The 19,491-nt window shown below is 51.0% G+C and overlaps 1 protein-coding gene across 1 annotated transcript; it reads left to right on the plus strand.

Annotated features, from left to right (window-relative positions):
- Window positions 1-9,885: 9,885 nt before the first annotated feature.
- Window positions 9,886-19,184, plus strand: TPRN (taperin). The gene is made up of 4 exons (XM_053473855.1): window positions 9,886-12,340; window positions 16,147-16,363; window positions 17,581-17,681; window positions 17,812-19,184. Exons 1-4 carry the CDS (start codon window positions 9,947-9,949, stop codon window positions 17,872-17,874), a joined length of 2,775 nt encoding a protein of 924 aa, XP_053329830.1. The 5' UTR covers window positions 9,886-9,946; the 3' UTR covers window positions 17,875-19,184.
- Window positions 19,185-19,491: the final 307 nt, after the last annotated feature.

Here is a 19,491-nt window from a genome sequence, read left to right on the forward strand (position 1 = left end):
ACACGCTCAACAAGAGAGACCGTCAGAGAGACACGCTCAACAAGAGAGACCGTCAGAGAGACACGCTCAACAAGAGAGACCGTCAGAGACACACGCTCAACAAGAGAGACCGTCAGAGAGACACGCGCTCAACAAGAGAGACCGTCAGAGACACACGCTCAACAAGAGAGACCGTCAGAGAGACACGCTCAACAAGAGAGACCGTCAGAGAGACACGCTCAACAAGAGAGACCGTCAGAGAGACGCACTCAACAAGAGAGACCGTCAGAGAGACGCACTCAACAAGAGAGACCGTCAGAGAGACGCTCAACAAGAGAGACCGTCAGAGAGACACGCGCTCAACAAGAGAGACCGTCAGGGAGACACGCGCTCAACAAGAGAGACCGTCAGAGACACACGCTCAACAAGAGAGACCGTCAGAGAGACACGCGCTCAACAAGAGAGACCGTCAGGGAGACACGCTCTCAACAAGAGAGACCGTCAGAGAGACACGCTCAACAAGAGAGACCGTCAGAGAGACACGCTCAACAAGAGAGACCGTCAGAGACACACGCTCAACAAGAGAGACCGTCAGAGAGACACGCGCTCAACAAGAGAGACCGTCAGGGAGACACGCTCTCAACAAGAGAGACCGTCAGGGAGACATGCTCAACAAGAGAGACCATCAGAGACACGCGCTCAACAAGAGAGACCGTCAGAGACACACGCTCAACAAGAGAGACCGTCAGAGACACACGCTCAACAAGAGATACCGTCAGAGACACACGCTCAACAAGAGAGACCGTCAGAGAGACACGCTCAACAAGAGAGACCGTCAGAGAGACACGCTCAACAAGAGAGACCGTCAGAGACACGCTCAACAAGAGAGACCGTCAGAGACACGCGCTCAACAAGAGAGACCGTCAGAGAGACACGCGCTCAACAAGAGAGACCGTCAGGGAGACACGCTCAACAAGAGAGACCGTCAGAGAGACGCACTCAACAAGAGAGACCGTCAGAGAGACACGCGCTCAACAAGAGAGACCGTCAGAGACACACGCTCAACAAGAGAGACCGTCAGAGACACACGCTCAACAAGAGAGACCGTCAGAGACACACGCTCAACAAGAGAGACCGTCAGAGACACGCGCTCAACAAGAGAGACCGTCAGAGAGACACGCTCAACAAGAGAGACCGTCAGAGACACGCGCTCAACAAGAGAGACCGTCAGAGAGACACGCGCTCAACAAGAGAGACAGAGAGACACACTCTCAATAAGACTGACATTGAGTGGCAGACAGACAGACAGAGTGGAGACGGTTAACACGATTGTTTAACACCTGATATATCTGCAACATGCTGCCTTATAACAACATACACCGTGTCCTTACACAATCACTGACACACACACAGTTACACAATCACTGACACACACACACATGGTAACACAATCACTAACACAGACACAAGTCCTTACACAATTACTGACACACACACTCTGTGCGCTCACTGACACACACACTCTGTGCGCTCACTGACACACACACTCTGTGCGCTCACTGACACACACTCTGTGCGCTCACTGACACACACACACTCTGTGCGCTCACTGACACACACACTCTCTGTGCGCTCACTGACACACACACTCTCTGTGCGCTCACTGATACACACACACTCTGTGCGCTCACTGACACACACACTCTGTGCGCTCACTGACACACACACTCTGTGCGCTCACTGACACACACACACTCTGTGCGCTCACTGACACACACACTCTGTGCGCTCACTGACACACACACACTCTGTGCACTCACTGACACACACACACTCTGTGCGCTCACTGACACACACACTCTGTGCGCTCACTAACACACACTCTGTGCGCTCACTGACACACACTCTGTGCGCTCACTGACACACACACACTCTGTGCACTCACTGACACACACACTCTCTGTGCGCTCACTGACACACACACTCTCTGTGCGCTCACTGACACACACACACTCTGTGCGCTCACTGACACACACACACTCTGTGCGCTCACTGACACACACACTCTCTGTGCGCTCACTGACACACACACACTCTGTGCGCTCACTGACACACACACACTCTGTGCGCTCACTGACACACACACACTCTGTGCGCTCACTGACACACACACACTCTGTGCACTCACTGACACACACACACTCTGTGCGCTCACTGACACACACACTCTGTGCGCTCACTGACACACACACACTCTGTGCGCTCACTGACACACACTCTGTGCGCTCACTGACACACACACACTCTGTGCACTCACTGACACACACTCTGTGCGCTCACTGACACACACACACTCTGTGCGCTCACTGACACACACTCTGTGCGCTCACTGACACACACACTCTGTGCGCTGACCGTCAGAGACACACGCTCAACAAGAGAGACCGTCAGAGACACGCGCTCAACAAGAGAGACCGTCAGAGAGACACGCGCTCAACAAGAGAGACCGTCAGAGACACGCGCTCAACAAGAGAGACCGTCAGAGAGACACGCGCTCAACAAGAGAGACAGAGAGACACACTCTCAATAAGACTGACATTGAGTGGCAGACAGACAGACAGAGTGGAGACGGTTAACACGATTGTTTAACACCTGATATATCTGCAACATGCTGCCTTATAACAACATACACCGTGTCCTTACACAATCACTGACACACACACAGTTACACAATCACTGACACACACACACATGGTAACACAATCACTAACACAGACACAAGTCCTTACACAATTACTGACACACACACTCTGTGCGCTCACTGACACACACACTCTGTGCGCTCACTGACACACACACTCTGTGCGCTCACTGACACACACTCTGTGCGCTCACTGACACACACACACTCTGTGCGCTCACTGACACACACACTCTCTGTGCGCTCACTGACACACACACTCTCTGTGCGCTCACTGATACACACACACTCTGTGCGCTCACTGACACACACACTCTGTGCGCTCACTGACACACACACTCTGTGCGCTCACTGACACACACACACTCTGTGCGCTCACTGACACACACACTCTGTGCGCTCACTGACACACACACACTCTGTGCACTCACTGACACACACACACTCTGTGCGCTCACTGACACACACACTCTGTGCGCTCACTAACACACACTCTGTGCGCTCACTGACACACACTCTGTGCGCTCACTGACACACACACACTCTGTGCACTCACTGACACACACACTCTCTGTGCGCTCACTGACACACACACTCTCTGTGCGCTCACTGACACACACACACTCTGTGCGCTCACTGACACACACACACTCTGTGCGCTCACTGACACACACACTCTCTGTGCGCTCACTGACACACACACTCTGTGCGCTCACTGACACACACACACTCTGTGCGCTCACTGACACACACACACTCTGTGCGCTCACTGACACACACTCTGTGCGCTCACTGACACACACACACTCTGTGCACTCACTGACACACACACACTCTGTGCGCTCACTGACACACACACACTCTGTGCACTCACTGACACACACACACTCTGTGCGCTCACTGACACACACACTCTGTGCGCTCACTGACACACACACACTCTGTGCGCTCACTGACACACACTCTGTGCGCTCACTGACACACACACTCTGTGCGCTCACTGACACACACACACTCTGTGCGCTCACTGACACACACTCTGTGCGCTCACTGACACACACACTCTGTGCGCTCACTGACACACACACACTCTGTGCGCTCACTGACACACACTCTGTGCGCTCACTGACACACACACACTCTGTGCACTCACTGACACACACTCTGTGCGCTCACTGACACACACACTCTCTGTGCGCTCACTGACACACACACACTCTGTGCGCTCACTGACACACACTCTGTGCGCTCACTGACACACACACTCTCTGTGCGCTCACTGACACACACTCTGTGCGCTCACTGACACACACACACTCTGTGCGCTCACTGACACACACTCTGTGCGCTCACGCTCGCTCGGTGCTGTGCGGTGTGAAGTTCCCCGGCTCTGCAGTCCGGTAGAAGTGCCGTCACTCTGCGGTGGGTGGAGAGTCTCCCTCCGGGGGGTAGTTTTAGGATCTGGCGCCCTCCCTCTGTCTCCAATATCACTCCTAATATAGATCGCAGTCACACACTGCTGCCGGGCGACCCCATCCCTCCAGGGGCAGATACGCCAACTACCCCTGTGGGGCAGAACCTCTGCATTTAAGGGAATCGGGAAATGCCGACTAAGCAGAAACCGCTGCAGGCGCAGATCTCCCGTGAGATTTATCGTTTTATATTGATTTTTATTGCGCCATCGCATTCCGCTGCCAACATACGGCTGCCGGGGCCCAGTGCCAGATCTCAATCGCTGCGACGGCCAAGTCTGTGCTGCGGTCCTCTCTGTATTTATCCGTTTATTAGTAAATACCCGGCTGCTGCTTATGGCTTCCCTCTCTGTCTCAGAGCGGGGCCCCGTTCATCAAGGGCACCCAGGGGCCCCTGTCTCTGCAGCGCCCTGTGCAGCGGGTTCCTTCAGGAGCAGATGACCATCCGTGGTGTTCTTCACGGTCCTCGATCTATTTATTCGGAGTCATCCCTGTGCAGTAGAAGACATAACGACGGACAAGGATCGGGGACATGTCTTCTTAATGGTGTCGTTACTGACTTCTGTCCCTGAGAGAGAAGGGGGGGTCAAAGAAAAGAGGGAGAGATAAAAGAGAAATGAGAGAAAAGGGAAGGGGGATATGGGAAGAGGAAAGATAGGGAAAAGGTGAGAAAAGAGAGAAGGGGGGAGCTAAAGAGAAAGGAGATACAGAAAAGGGGGATATTAGATAAAGAGAAATGGTGGAGATATGGAAAAGGGTGATGGAAAGAAAAAAGAAGAGAGAGAAAGAGGAGAGAAAAAGAAGAGAGAGAAAGAGGAGAGAAAAAGAAGAGAGAGAAAGAGGAGAGAAAAAGAAGAGAGAGAAAGAGGAGAGAAAAGAGAGACGAAGAGAAAGGGGAGATGTGGGGATAAAAGGGAGAGATGAAGAGAAAAGGTGGAGATATGGAAAAGGGTGATGGAAAGAAAAAAGGGAAGAGATAGAAAGAGAAAGAGAAAATGCTTGGGAAGCTGCAACTAAAGAAAACATTATAACATATGACTGTGTGAAATATATATATTATTATTATTATTATTATTACTGTGTGAAATATATATATTATTATTATTATTAGTATTATTATTATTACTGTGTGAAATATATATATTATTATTATTATTATTATTACTGTGTGAAATATATATATTATTATTATTATTAGTATTATTATTATTACTGTGTGAAATATATATATATATATTATTATTATTATTACTGTGTGAAATATATATATTATTATTATTATTATTATTATTACTGTGTGAAATATATATATTATTATTATTACTGTATCAAATATATATATTATTATTATTACTGCGTGAAATATATATATTATTATTATTATTATTATTATTACTGTGTGAAATATATATATTATTATTAATATTATTACTGTGCAAAATATATATATTATTATTATTATTATTATTACTGTGTGAAATATATATATTATTATTATTATTATTATTACTGTGTGAAATATATATATTATTATTATTATTATTATTATTATTATTACTGTGTGAAATATATATATTATTATTATTATTATTATTACTGTGTGAAATATATATATATTATTATTATTATTATTATTATTATTACTGTGTGAAATATATATATTATTATTATTATTATTATTATTATTACTGTGTGAAATATATATATTATTATTATTATTATTATTACTGTGTGAAATATATATATTATTATTATTACTGTATCAAATATATATATTATTATTATTACTGCGTGAAATATATATTATTATTATTATTATTATTATTATTATTACTGTGTGAAATATATATATTATTATTATTATTATTATTATTACTGTGTGAAATATATATATTATTATTATTATTATTATTACTGTGTGAAATATATATATTATTATTATTATTATTATTATTATTACTGTGTGAAATATATATATTATTATTATTATTATTATTATTACTGTGTGAAATATATATATTATTATTATTATTATTATTACTGTGTGAAATATATATATTATTATTATTACTGTATCAAATATATATATATTATTATTACTGCGTGAAATATATATTATTATTATTATTATTATTATTACTGTGTGAAATATATATATTATTATTAATATTATTACTGTGTGAAATATATATATTATTATTACTGTATCAAATATATATATTATTATTATTACTGTGTGAAATATATATATTATTACTGTGTGAAATATATATATTATTATTATTATTATTATTATTACTGTGTGAAATATATATATTATTATTATTATTATTATTACTGTGTGAAATATATATTATTATTATTATTATTACTGTGTGAAATATATATATTATTATTATTATTATTATTATTATTATTATTACTGTGTGAAATATATATATTATTATTATTATTATTATTACTGTGTGAAATATATATATATTATTATTATTATTATTACTGTGTGAAATATATATATTATTATTATTACTGTATCAAATATATATATTATTATTATTATTACTGTATCAAATAAATATTATTATTATTACTGTGTGAAATCAATATATTATTATTATTACTGTGTGAAATCAATATATTATTATTACTGTGTGAAATATATATTATTATTATTATTATTACTGTGTGAAATATATATATTATTATTATTATTACTGTGTGAAATATATATATTATTATTATTACTGTATCAAATATATATATTATTATTATTATTACTGTATCAAATAAATATTATTATTATTACTGTGTGAAATATATATATTATTATTACTGTGTGAAATATATATATTATTATTATTATTATTACTGTGTGAAATATATATATTATTATTATTATTATTTTAATATGTTGGTGATTGATGGATAGATAGGGATTGCAGTCCGGACCCGGGGGGGTGATCGGGGGGTTCGCAGCGAGTGCTGCCCCTGCCTGCAGCCGGGTATTCAGCCCACTAGAGGGCGCCGTTTGCCTTTAAACCCAGCACTGAGGTCCTGTAAACTCGTGACTTTATATAAAGGCTTAAAGGCTGATGGTGCATACAGATCATGACCCATTCTAAGGGTTAATTTGCTTGTGGTGCTGGTGGGTGACGCGGCTATACGACTCGTTATTTGCCGCACCATTCTATTCCCGCCCTCCTGTTGCCGCACGGTTCTATTCCCGCCATCCGGTTGCCGCGCCGTTCTATTCCCGCCATCCGGTTGCCGCGCCGTTCTATTCCCGCCATCCGGTTGCCGCGCCGTTCTATTCCCGCCATTCGGTTGCCGCGCCGTTCTATTCCCGCCATCCGGTTGCCGCGCCGTTCTATTCCCGCCATTCGGTTGCCGCGCCGTTTTATTCCCGCCATCCGGTTGCCGCGCCGTTCTATTCCCGCCATCCGGTTGCCGCGTCGTTCTATTCCCGCCATCCGGTTACCGAGCTGTTCTTTTCCCGCCATCCGGTTGCCGCGCTGTTCTTTTCCCGCCATCCGGTTGCCGCGCTGTTCTTTTCCCGCCATCTGGTTGCCGCGACGTTCTGTTCCCGCCGTCCAGCGTGGCCTTCAAGGGTTTAATGGTTCGGACGCCGCTGTAAATCATGTGCTGGAGTTCTGGAGACACGGTCGCTCCGGGCCACCTGCCCCGTTGTCACGGTGACACAGGACACGGCGTAACACAATGGCGGGAGGATTAGAGGGAGATTCGTGGAAATCCCGTAGGATTAAAATGTCGGCCGGCAGCCGCACACAGGGGGGTAATTATCAGTAAGAAGGAGCGTGGATGGGGTAAAACATGACAGGAACAGAGGCCACGTAATCTCACTGCTGTTACCATGAGATGTGGCCCCGGGGTCAGCCGCCTGTCGCTGCCCTCTACATTACTGCGAGTGTGTGTGTTAGAGTGAGTGTTAGTGTGTGGTGTTATTGTGAGTGTGTGTGTTAGTGTTTGGTGTTTTTGTGAGTGTGTGTGTTAGTGTTTGGTGTTATTGTGAGTGTGTGTGTTAGTGTGTGGTGTTATTGTGAGTGTTAGTGGATGGTGTTATTGTGAGTGTGTGTTAGTGTATGGTGTTATTGTGAATGTGTGTGTTAGTGTTTGGTGTTTTTGTGAGTGTGTGCTAGTGTGTGGTGTTATTGTGAGTGTGTGTGTTAGTGTGTGGTGTTATTGTGAGTGTTAGTGTTTGGTGTTATTGTGAGTGTGTGTGTGTTAGTGTTTGGTGTTTTTGTGAGTGTTAGTGTTTGGTGTTATTGTGAGTGTGTGTGTTAGTGTGTGGTGTTATTGTGAGTGTTAGTGTTTGGTGTTATTGTGAGTGTGTGTGTTAGTGTGTGGTGTTATTGTGAGTGTGTGTGTTAGTGTGTGGTGTTATTGTGAGTGTGTGTGTTAGTGTGTGGTGTTATTGTGAGTGTGTGTGTGTTAGTGTTTGGTGTTTTTGTGAGTGTTAGTGTTTGGTGTTATTGTGAGTGTGTGTGTTAGTGTGTGGTGTTATTGTGAGTGTGTGTGTTAGTGTGTGGTGTTATTGTGAGTGTGTGTGTTAGTGTGTGGTGTTATTGTGAGTGTGTGTGTTAGTGTGTGGTGTTATTGTGAGTGTTAGTGTGTGGTGTTATTGTGAGTGTTAGTGTTTGGTGTTATTGTGAGTGTTAGTGTTTGGTGTTTTTGTGAGTGTGTGTGTTAGTGTTTGGTGTTATTGTGAGTGTGTGTGTTAGTGTGTGGTGTTATTGTGAGTGTGTGTGTTAGTGTGTGGTGTTATTGTGAGTGTGTGTGTTAGTGTGTGGTGTTATTGTGAGTGTGTGTGTTAGTGTGTGGTGTTATTGTGAGTGTTAGTGTTTGGTGTTATTGTGAGTGTGTGTGTGTTAGTGTTTGGTGTTTTTGTGAGTGTTAGTGTTTGGTGTTATTGTGAGTGTGTGTGTGTTAGTGTTTGGTGTTTTTGTGAGTGTTAGTGTTTGGTGTTTTTGTGAGTGTGTGTGTTAGTGTTTGGTGTTATTGTGAGTGTGCCCCATGCGCGAGCGATCCCCCGGGGAGGCTTTGCACAGCAGGGGGCAGCACTTTACATGGGGGTGGATGTGTTCTGGGGATCAGGCGCTGGGGTCGCCCTCGGTGGGGGTATTTTATTCTCATCACAGTCCACAGAATAATAAAGGGGGTAAATATTATAAGAGGAGGGCCCTGCCCCAAGAGCTTGCGGTCTGCCGGTACATGTTGTGATAGCGGGGCAGTTGGGTATCCTGTCACTGGGGCATTTGGGGTGTAACTAAGGGGGTTTCTGCTCCATTTTGGGGTAATCAGTCCGCTGTCCCCTAGCACATCAGACTGTCTGGCAGGGAAAGGGTTAGAATCAGGGATGGGCGTGGCTTTCACCCTTCTGCAGACAGTTATTGGTTAGATATGATGTTTATCTTTACTAAACCCCGCCCGAGTCACGTGAGCCTTTACCTGCCCGTTTGGATTTGCGGCGGCTCCTCCCCTAAATCTGTCGGAGAACAGCCAGTGGGCGGGGTAAAGACATGTTGCGGGCGGTCCCTACCCCCCACTGACATCTCTTATTCAGCGAGCTCGCGGTAGGCGGGGTTATAGGTGCTCCCTCCCTACTGACGGTTCTCTTCCAGTCAGTGAGCCTGCGGGGGGCGGAGTTGTGGGCGGTGTTTCCCCGGTGACAGCGCTCCGTTTCCCTGTCAGCCCTCAGTCAGTCAGCTGCCGGTGGCGCGGCGGGTCCAGCTGGTGTAAACGGGTCGTGAGGGACGGAGCAGCCCGAGCACCGAGCATGGCTGTCAGCGCCAAAGGTTGGGCGCGCCCGGGGCCGGAGTCCGGGAACATGCCGGCATGGAAACTCGAAGTGCTGGAGAGGAAGCGGGCAAAGATGGGGAGCCTGCCGCCAGCATCCCGGACTCCGGAGCAGCAGGATTCCCCTGAGAGGAAGGCGGGCCCCGAAGAAAGGCTGGTGCTGCAGGAGAGCCTGGGGCCCCTGCACGAGAACCCGTTTATCAAGCAGGAGAAGGAGCGGCGGCGCCGGCGCGGGGCCCCTCACTCCCCGGGCCGGGGCTCCCCCATCCGGCAGCTGCTGGATCTGTACAGTAACGTCCCCGGCATCAGGACCATCCGGGCAGATAACATCATCATCATCGAGTCCGACCCTGCCTACTTCGGGACAGCCAGGAGCCCCTCAGAGCAAAGCCCGGGGGCCAAACCTCACCACGACCCCATGGAGGAGCTAATGGCCAAGAGGGGCAGTAAAGTGGCCGAGATCAGGGCCTCTAAGGTCGTCATCTATGAGCCTGAGAAGGCCAAGGAGCCCCTGGGGCAGGAGGCCAGCGCCGTGCTGGAGGAGGCCGGCAGGGTCAGTCGGCTCCTCGAGAAGTTTGACCGAGGCCACAGCAAGCCGGTGAGGGCCAGGAGCTGGGAGAACCTGCTGGACTCCCGGCACAGCAAGCCCACCACGTTGCCAAAGCCACCATCTATGGAGCGGCGCGGCCGAGTCCAGAGCAACAAGGCGAGGAGGTCCGGAGACGTCTCCCCGTCGTCTGCCTCCCTCCTGGACGAGGACAGTAAGCGCTTCCCCTTAAACAACCCCTCCTGGTTACCCGACAAACTGCCCTCTGCCCCCTCTCTCCCAGACCCCGGTCTCTTTCACAAGAGACCCTCCAGCCCCGTGACCCCACCGGCTAGCGTTGCCCCGCTGTCTCCGAGCTCTCCGGTGGCTGGGCCTCTGCCCCCTCCCTACGAGAGCTCCACAGATGAAAAGTTTGTGTCCCCCGTTGTGGCTTCTGTCATTGAGAAGTTCGAGGTGGGCTCCACACGCAACAATCTGCCCCTGCCCAAGCTGATGGGCTTTTCCCAGAAGACGAGCAAAAACACCATCATGGTCAACCCAAAAGCTGCCTCTCATAATTACGTGAAACGCGCCGATGGGAATCTGTCTAAAGAGACCCCACCGCTTATCAACGGTCACATTGACCGTTCCAGTGAGAGCCTGAACACCGATGGGTCCATCAGAATAGAAGACCTCCTGAATAAGAGCAGGACGACGAGGAGCCCCCAGGGTCAGAAGATAGGTGAGGGAACAGGGCAAGTGCCATCTTCAGGTGCTTCAGCTAATGAGAATCTCTCAGGGGCCAACACCTGGAGGCCAAAGTCTGAGGTCAACCACTTTAAACCTAATGCCCCCCCTGAATCCGGTGCCACGCAGTCAGATACCCCTTTGTCCAACCACTGTGAGCAGGGTATGAGCAGTGCCACTCCTAGCCAGCAGAAGAGGGTCTCAGCTTCCACCAGCAGCAACGACTCCTTCGAGATCCGGCCGGCCCCCAAACCGGATCTGAGGAACATCCCGGAGAGCGACGTCCAGGCGAAGGCCCTCGCCAACATCCGCGCGCAGTCCAAGAACTCCTTCGTCTTCATCCCCAAGAACAGGCAGGTCCCCGGCGGGCCACCGCGCCACGTTCCGGGGCAGACCACCGATCAGCCAAAAACCACGTACAGCGCTTCTGTGACCAACGGCCCCAAGGTGGACGTCACCGACGCCCCGGCAGAAAACGGCCTCCGACCAAGCGGAGTGGAGAGCGCGTCCCGTGGGGGGGGGTTTAATGCAAAAAAAGCATCAAGCGTTCCTGCGCTCTCTGACTTTGACTGGAAAAGCGGTCTTTTACCCAGTTCCGCCTCCGCGGGGCATCATTCCTTCACAGACGTTGGGGCAGAACTGGAGTATTTCAGCAGCGTCCCCCGAGACGACGAGGTCGTTCTGCCCGTCCCAGTCACTAAAATCCACGACGTTCCCATCACTAATATCGATGACATCATCGGCTGCGAGGAGAACGATTTGAACATAGAGGCCAAAATTGATGCGGGAGAGACGGCCCCCGCGGTGCCCTCGTACCGCCCCCACGCTGCGCTGTCCTCCACGCGCAATAAAGGGGGCAACACGTTCACTGTGATACCCAAGAGGAGGCCGCTGAGCGAGCAGGAGGCCTTCAGGACGGCGGTTATCGAGGACGAGGACGACGAAACCCGACCGAAAGGAACTCCGAGCGAGGCTCCCTACTCCGAGCTCGGGGCGGCGCTCAAAAAGCGCTATCCAACCGCAGAGGAGATCCAGGTGATTGGCGGCTACCTCTCCCTGTCCAAGTCCTGCCTGTCCAAGGACGGCTCCACCAGGAAAAAGGTAAACGCTCGCTGGCTAACCGGGGGCGGGGGGTGTCTTAGTTTGTCTTATGCGGATGCCTGTCCCACGCGTGTTTAATCCTCTCTACCACTTCTGCTGGGTGGCTGTTTCACTTATCCACCACCCTCCCTTGTAAGCCGCGGCGCTCCGGTTTGGCGAGGCTGTCGCTGCGTCACGGATCTCACCGCGGAGGTTATTTTGTAGACTTGATGTTGATCTGGCCGGTTCGTCGCTACACGCTGCTATCACCGAAAGAGTTAACAGGGGAATGTGACTTCCAGCGGAGGTGGCCCGGGGGAGGGGTATTTAACCGGCGGAGGGTTTAAAGGGATGGTTAAAAAAGACAAATAATTGCCCCCGAGGAAAGTCACCTGAAGTCAAGGTGTTTACCAAACTGGCCGTTTAACCCTTCGGCTGCTTAATGAGAGCCTATGGCAGCAGAGGAGGCAGCGGAGTGTTTTTAACCCCGTGTTTGCCGTCTAGGTATTCCTGGGTCCGGTTATCCAACACCCCGTCCCCCACTCCCCGGCTGCCACGCTGGGATTAGCCGGCCACGAAGGAAAGCACATTAAACGTGATTAGCATCTGATGCAATTCCTTTAATCCACGTGATGGGCCGGTGGGGGCCGGTGAGATGCCCTCTGCGGGTCAGGTGGTGGCACGGAATCGGGAATCGGCCACATTCTGCCTCTCGGGAGAAGTCCTCCCCGGTCAGTGTGGCCCCTGGCGAGGCGGCTACTGGAGGTTATAGAGCCCCGGCAGGTAGGGCTCTCTCTGGGGGCCGGACGGGGCCGCTCTGTCTCAGTGTGGCCCCCGTGCCCAGCGGGTAATGTTCACAGAGCCGGGAAACAAGAACATGGCGGTTGGTGTCGCGCCCGTGGCGAGCACTGTGGATCTCCGCGTGGGAGATGGTCCCATAACCTGCCTGGGGGACCGCTGTGACCTCTCGCTGGGGGGGACCGCTGTGACCTCTCGCTGTGGGGGACAGCTGTGACCTCTCGCTGGGGGGGACCGCTGTGACCTCTCGCTGGGGGGGACCGCTGTGACCTCTCGCTGGGGGGGACCGCTGTGATTGATGGCTCCGTCTAAATATTAACTCTGTAAATGCCCCAGTAAGCAGATTCTGTTAAGATGACAAACTGCTCAGCGCACCACGTAAACGTGGGGCAACCTCAGTGGAGTTAACCTGTTATCTGCTGGACAGAAACAAGCGAGGTTTTCCAGGGGGGCAGCTGCGCAGGCGTGGCGGGCGAACACGTGACGCTACCTGCAGTGGAGCCCCTGGATGTAGCTGCGCCACGGAATCTGCTGTAATATATGGTGGGACGGGGACGTGTCTGCTTTGGGGGGTCATGGGGGGGATTGCTGTCACAATAGCCCCCCCTCTGCTGGGTACGGAGTGTTACCCCAGCTGCCAGGACACGAGTCGTACATAGAGGGTTGTTGTTGCCCTGGTTTGCCCCGGGCCACGTGTGGTGCCCTCAGCCCGGTGCCAGGGCTGCAGATCCGGCTTTTCCGCAAACAATGAAATGGTAACGGGCCACGTGACGCTCCGTGTTGGGCCCGGTCTGCTTAATGAGGTCCCGCCCTGCGAAATACTCCAGTGGCCCCGTGAGCGGACCGTCTGATCGCCACTGAAGTCAGTGGGCTGGGGGGCTAGCGCAGGGTCAGTGGTGGGATCTGTTCTGTGGCCCTGTGGGCTCTCCCCGGGGACACTGAGCGTCTCTGTGAGCGGCAGTTAAGGTGGACTCGTGGGTACTAGAAGTGGCCATAGAGGTGCAGGTGGAACGTGGCACCTGTTAGTGCTTCAGGCCTTTGTTTTGGGTGAAATACCTGCATTTATTGCTAAACGTGGCCAAAACAGGAGGCTCTGAATTCCTGAAATAGGCCACGCTGCCGTCTCGGCCCCCGGGGGGATCGGCTTTCGCTGATCGCAGATTGTGCTGCCGGCGGCGCTGGCTCCAGTTACCGTGGTTGAGACGTCCACGTAAAATAAAGGGCCCCCTGGCGCTCGTAGGTGTCAGGCTTATGTGCAGGTGCCTTATTGCCAGTGGATTGTGAGTCAGGGGCCACGGGTTGGTGTCGCTTCAATGCACCGGTCGTGGATCCATTTATAGATGGAACAGGTTGAACCGGGTGTCACGGATTGCCACGTCGTGGGCCCAGGTGCTGACGACACCCAGCTGGCCGCTAATTGTTCTGTGATTTTGTTCTAGAAATAGATTCCTCGTTGGGGCTGATTCGCTCAGTGAAGCGTTTCCACGAGTGCCACGTCTGTGCCGGGGCCCCTGAAGAGTGGAGGAGGGCCACCAGCCAACTCCTGCTCCTCTCTAGTGTTTTGGGCCTCGTGGACATCTGTACCACGTGGGCCAATTGGCTCTTGGAAAGCACGTGGCATCTCGCTTCTCCCATAGAGGGGCCCAAACCGGCCCCAGGTCACACGCATCTAGAGCGGTAACCCCTCCCACACGTGTACACGGCACAGAGACTATTGTGGTTCCATCCGTGGTCTCTGTGTATCGAGTCTTATTTACGACTGGCAATAACCCCCTCGGGCTCCTGCTCTCCTTCTCCCCCGACCAGCCACGCCGCGTGCGTCACGTGGAGACATTCTTGGAGATATAAACCTTCAGGTTAATATTCTCCCAACATCATAAAACCTGCCCCAGAGCCGCCACGGGGCTTCAACAGACTGTAACCGGGGCGAAAGTCCACCCTGCCCACGGATATCCAGCAGCCTGCGGGGCGTGACGGGAACCTGCGCCCCGTAACGTGGGCCACCGTGATATATTATCGCAATGAAAGCAAATGAAAAACAGCCACGTGGCGACCGTTCTGCCACCCGTTAAATACCCTGAGCTGGGCACAATGTGGCCTGATGCCACGCTCCAGGAATCTCTGTGAATTGTGTTCGTGTCACTGGTGAAAGTGCCTGCGCCGCCCGCTCCGATTGCAAGCTCTTGTGCTGATGATTCATGGCGATCGGCAGGAATCCTCCCTATGGGTGCGTCGAGCGCCGGTTGGAAACCTCGTCGGTCCGGTATTGGCGTGGCCCCGTGGCGAATCTTCGTGTCCCTCTTACCCCCGGCGTTTGTGATCGGTGGATGTGGCTTCGTCGGGCGCTAGATCCGTGGACTCGATCCACTGGATTCAACCGACGGACCCTCCGGCGAGAGATAATTAACCCACGGAAACCCAGAAGGGAATTAAACGACCCCCGAATATATTACCCCCCCGGAATCTGCCCCCCCGGCCTCGCCTGCGGGGGATGGGCACCTGTGAATTCCTGCGCGTCATCCGCTAAAGGGCAGCCAGGTGGCAAACTAAACATAGAAAGCGTGGGCTTGGGAGTGGAGGGCCGCCCGGGGGCCGCTCCCTGCCTTATATAACGTGTGAGCGTGGGCCGGGCGTGGCCTCTGCTGGTTGCGGTGGAAACCTGTTGTTTATCTTTTGTACGCCGTTTAACCCTTTACCTTCCTGCTCTTTTGGGGATTTATTGGGGGATTTTACGTAAATTGCCCCACCGGCAGAGGGCCACGAATGATGACGGGAATATCAGGCCACTGGCCCCGGCCCCCGACTGTGGGGTCATTTCAGGCTCCGTGGCCTGTGGGGCCAGGTATCGTATTAACCCTTTGAGTAGCGCACCTGAATGCTGGGGTTTAAGAGTTGGGGGAGGATCTGCCCCACAGGGGGCATTATGTTCCTGTGGCCCTTGGTTTAGGTTTTGGGGGCTGTATCATGGGGGGGGGATTCCGGGTAATATTTATTTCGTGTCTTCATGCCACGTTTTTTTTTTGTGACAGATGAAGATCTCGTTTAACGAGCAGAACATCCACACGATGTTTGAATATCCCTCGGAAGCCTCGCTGGCCGAAGAGACGGGCGAAGAGGAGCCCAACGAGGCGTCCGGCTCCGAATCCGAGGAAGATGAGAGACCCTCCGGCCACTTCCTTCCACGTCCCACGTTTGTCAGCAGCGGGGTCTCCAGTAATGGCCTCCGAGCCAACTCTGCGAACTCAGGTAAACATGGGGCGGAAAAACACGCAAGCTGATTGGCCCCACGTGGCCGGGTAATAAACCCACTAAATAACACGCGTGGAGCGGGGCGGACAATCCTGAATATAACGGTGTAATAACGGCTGCCACGGCCAACCACTGCCCTCCCCCTACCTGCCCCTCTGTAAAGCAGAAACCTTCATTTTACTTCCTGCCCACGGCAACTGTATTAACCCCGGCCATCTCTGCTGAGCAACCTTTCAATGCATCCACAACACTGTTTACTGAAGGTATTATTTCCCTGGGTCCTGCTGCCTCCGCCGTATACCACAAAGAAGCCCGTGGACAGCGTGACGTGTCTGTATGTTCAGGACAAGGTGTCACATATGAGACGTGTTTGGCTTCCGGTCACGGCCTTTTCCGTGTTCTCAGCGCGTGTTAAATAACCAGAGACGTCTGTCAGTCCCGTGACTCACCCGTTAAACGCGGACACGTTTATCACAGACACGGTTACTAGAAATCACGTGGATCCCGCAAACTCTGTACTGAAAGGGTTAACCCTCCGCTCCAACCTCCATCTTCAAAGCCCGACTTCTTGCCGTAATTCCCTGCGCGTGTGGGGGGGGGCACTGAGAGGAACGCGTCGTGCGGGGGGGGGCACTGAGAGGAACGTGTCGTGCGGGGGGGGCACTGAGAGGAACGCGTCGTGCTGCGGGGGGGTGTGAGGAACGTGTCATGCGGGGGGGGGGCCACGTTTAGTGATGGAATTTGACACGTTTGATCTTCGGATCCCGCCGCCCGCTGGGTTTCCTCTTATCTGAGGGGTTGTTGCTGATAAAGGATCTCTGGCTGTTGCCTGGCAACAAAACTTTGTGATTAAATAGCAGACACCAGGAAGTGCGTGGCACGGAAAATAGTGGCAGGGGGCCCGCACGTCACGCGAGTCTCCGTGATTAGACAGAGGGCAAAGTATCCTGGAAGTCCCCAGATCTGTAGGAGGTTTTCTGTGGCCCCCCCAGAATCCGTGGCAGGACCCACCATCTGTGACATACGGGGTTGTGTCACGCGCAGGGGTATCGGTGGAACGGGCGTCTTTTGTGTATATTTACAGGGAAAATGTCCCCGCGATAGCCCATGTCTCACGCCTAGGTCTCTCTCTCCCTCCCTCTCGCTCTCCCTCTCGCTCTCCCTCTCGCTCTCCCTCTCGCTCTCCCTCTCGCTCTCCCTCTCGCTCTCTCCAGGTCTCTCCAGCTACACTCCGAAGCACTCTGTGCAGTTCAGCAAATGGCAGGAGGAGAATCCACCCCTGGCCACGGACGGAGCGGATGCCCAAAGAGAGATGGTAAATATACAGCCCAATCGTGGGGGTGCGGGTGGGCATTCTGTCCGCTTACTACATTGACCACGGCTGGGTTTTGAAGTCGGTCTGTGGGGGGGCTGTCTCTTGATGTGTCTCATCTTTTCATGCGCAGCTCACCCCGGCGGACGGCGACTCTCACCCCGACTTCCGCAGCGAGCCGGCTCTGTACTTCTAGAGGCGCGTCCCACGCGTTCCACGCCAGCACCTTCCCCGTCGCCCTCACTGCCTGGGCCGCCCGTCGCGTGGCCGGACTGTCCTCTCGCTGCAGAAAATCATGGAAAATAGTTTTTTATACGTCGAGTAATTTATAAAGCGTCCGCCCCGGCGCTCCGAGCCCAATTTATCGATTTTTTTCCCCAAAATAGCGATATTTCTATTCCTGATGTAAAAAATGCTGTTGTTTTTTTATGCAATCACTAGAGCTCTGCTAATTATATTAATTAGTGGGCTGCTCGTTAGGCGTGGATGGCTGCGTGTGATTGGGGCAGATGTGTGTTACGTGTCTCGCGCAGGATCACGCCGGTCCCGTGGGTTTGTTTCCATGTCGTCATGGTAACGGCTGAGGCTGGACCTCTGCCTCCATCTCCGGGGAGCTCTGATTGAATCCGCTGCGTGGTTGTGTCGTGAGGACACGGGTTTGTTTGGTTGTGATGCGTGTGTAAAACGCGATTGTGTGGGCCACGCGCTCCGCCACGGAGACGACAAACCGGCTGTTTTTACGACAAAAACAGGAAGGCGTCTGTTGGCAGCTGCAGCGCTGACGGCTCCCGGGGGGCTATTAATACACTCCATTCCTCCTCCCTGTACTTTGGGTACTGGGGGTTAAAGGGTTAATGCACTTCTATCGCACCACTAGTGGTTATTCCTGGTGACTGTCCTCGTGTTAATTCGCCACTCGCCGACCCGCACTCACTCCACGGAGTGCGAGGAATCCCGCGTGCGGATTAGCCGTTGTGCGCAGGTTACCTGTTCGGAGAGCCCGAGGGGTTAAACCACGGATTTTCTCTGCTTTTCAGAGTTTCTCAGGCTTTTAAGGGTGAATCCGGCCCCCGTGTTCCGGAGATGTCATTTTGGTGGCACTTCATGCGGTTCGTGGGTCCGACCCGCGGCTGTTTTGGTTCCGGGGGGTGATCCGGACCTCGCTCCCCACACCTCAGGCACCCAAATGGTTAATTTCACTGTTTTCTTGTCTTCACCCTGAACTTTCTGTAAATTTATTTTGCACTTGATTGTAACGTTTCTAAAAGCAATGAATGAATCTGTACTCGTTAATCGACCTTTACCTTCCCGTGGTAGCCAGCTGTGGTTATGTGGCCAAAATCTACCCCCCAATCGTTGTTACCCCCCCCCCCCCCGTGTTAAATGCACTTTTTCCTTTCCTCGTCTGTTTTGTAAACGGTTGTAGCTGAAGATCTGGATATTTGTCTCGTTTAAACTGGATTCAGTGGCAATAAAAACAAAAATGTAATCAATATTTTCACTGCTTTTTGCGTCAGTTTCTTCCCCTGGCGGCCGTGGACGGGGGGGGGCTATAAACGTTAGTCACTCCAGCGGATCGTGTAGCTGCCCCCGGGGGTATTACGGCTGCTTGTCGTGGCCCTTCTGGTAATTCCTGGCTCAGGGGTTGCCACGACCCGGAATCTTAGCACATTTTCTACATAGAGCCCTGAAAGGGTTAATCGCTTCCCTTTGCGCGCAGCGTGACCTCCCGCCATCGCCGAGCCGCTGACGTCTTCGCAGCCGCCGCTCCGGCCGGTTAAACCGGAATCTGAGGTTTTTAGCCAAATTCTAC

Source organism: Spea bombifrons, chromosome 8 (genome assembly GCF_027358695.1).
Source record: "Spea bombifrons isolate aSpeBom1 chromosome 8, aSpeBom1.2.pri, whole genome shotgun sequence".
NCBI classification, from domain to species: Eukaryota; Metazoa; Chordata; class Amphibia; order Anura; family Pelobatidae; genus Spea; species Spea bombifrons.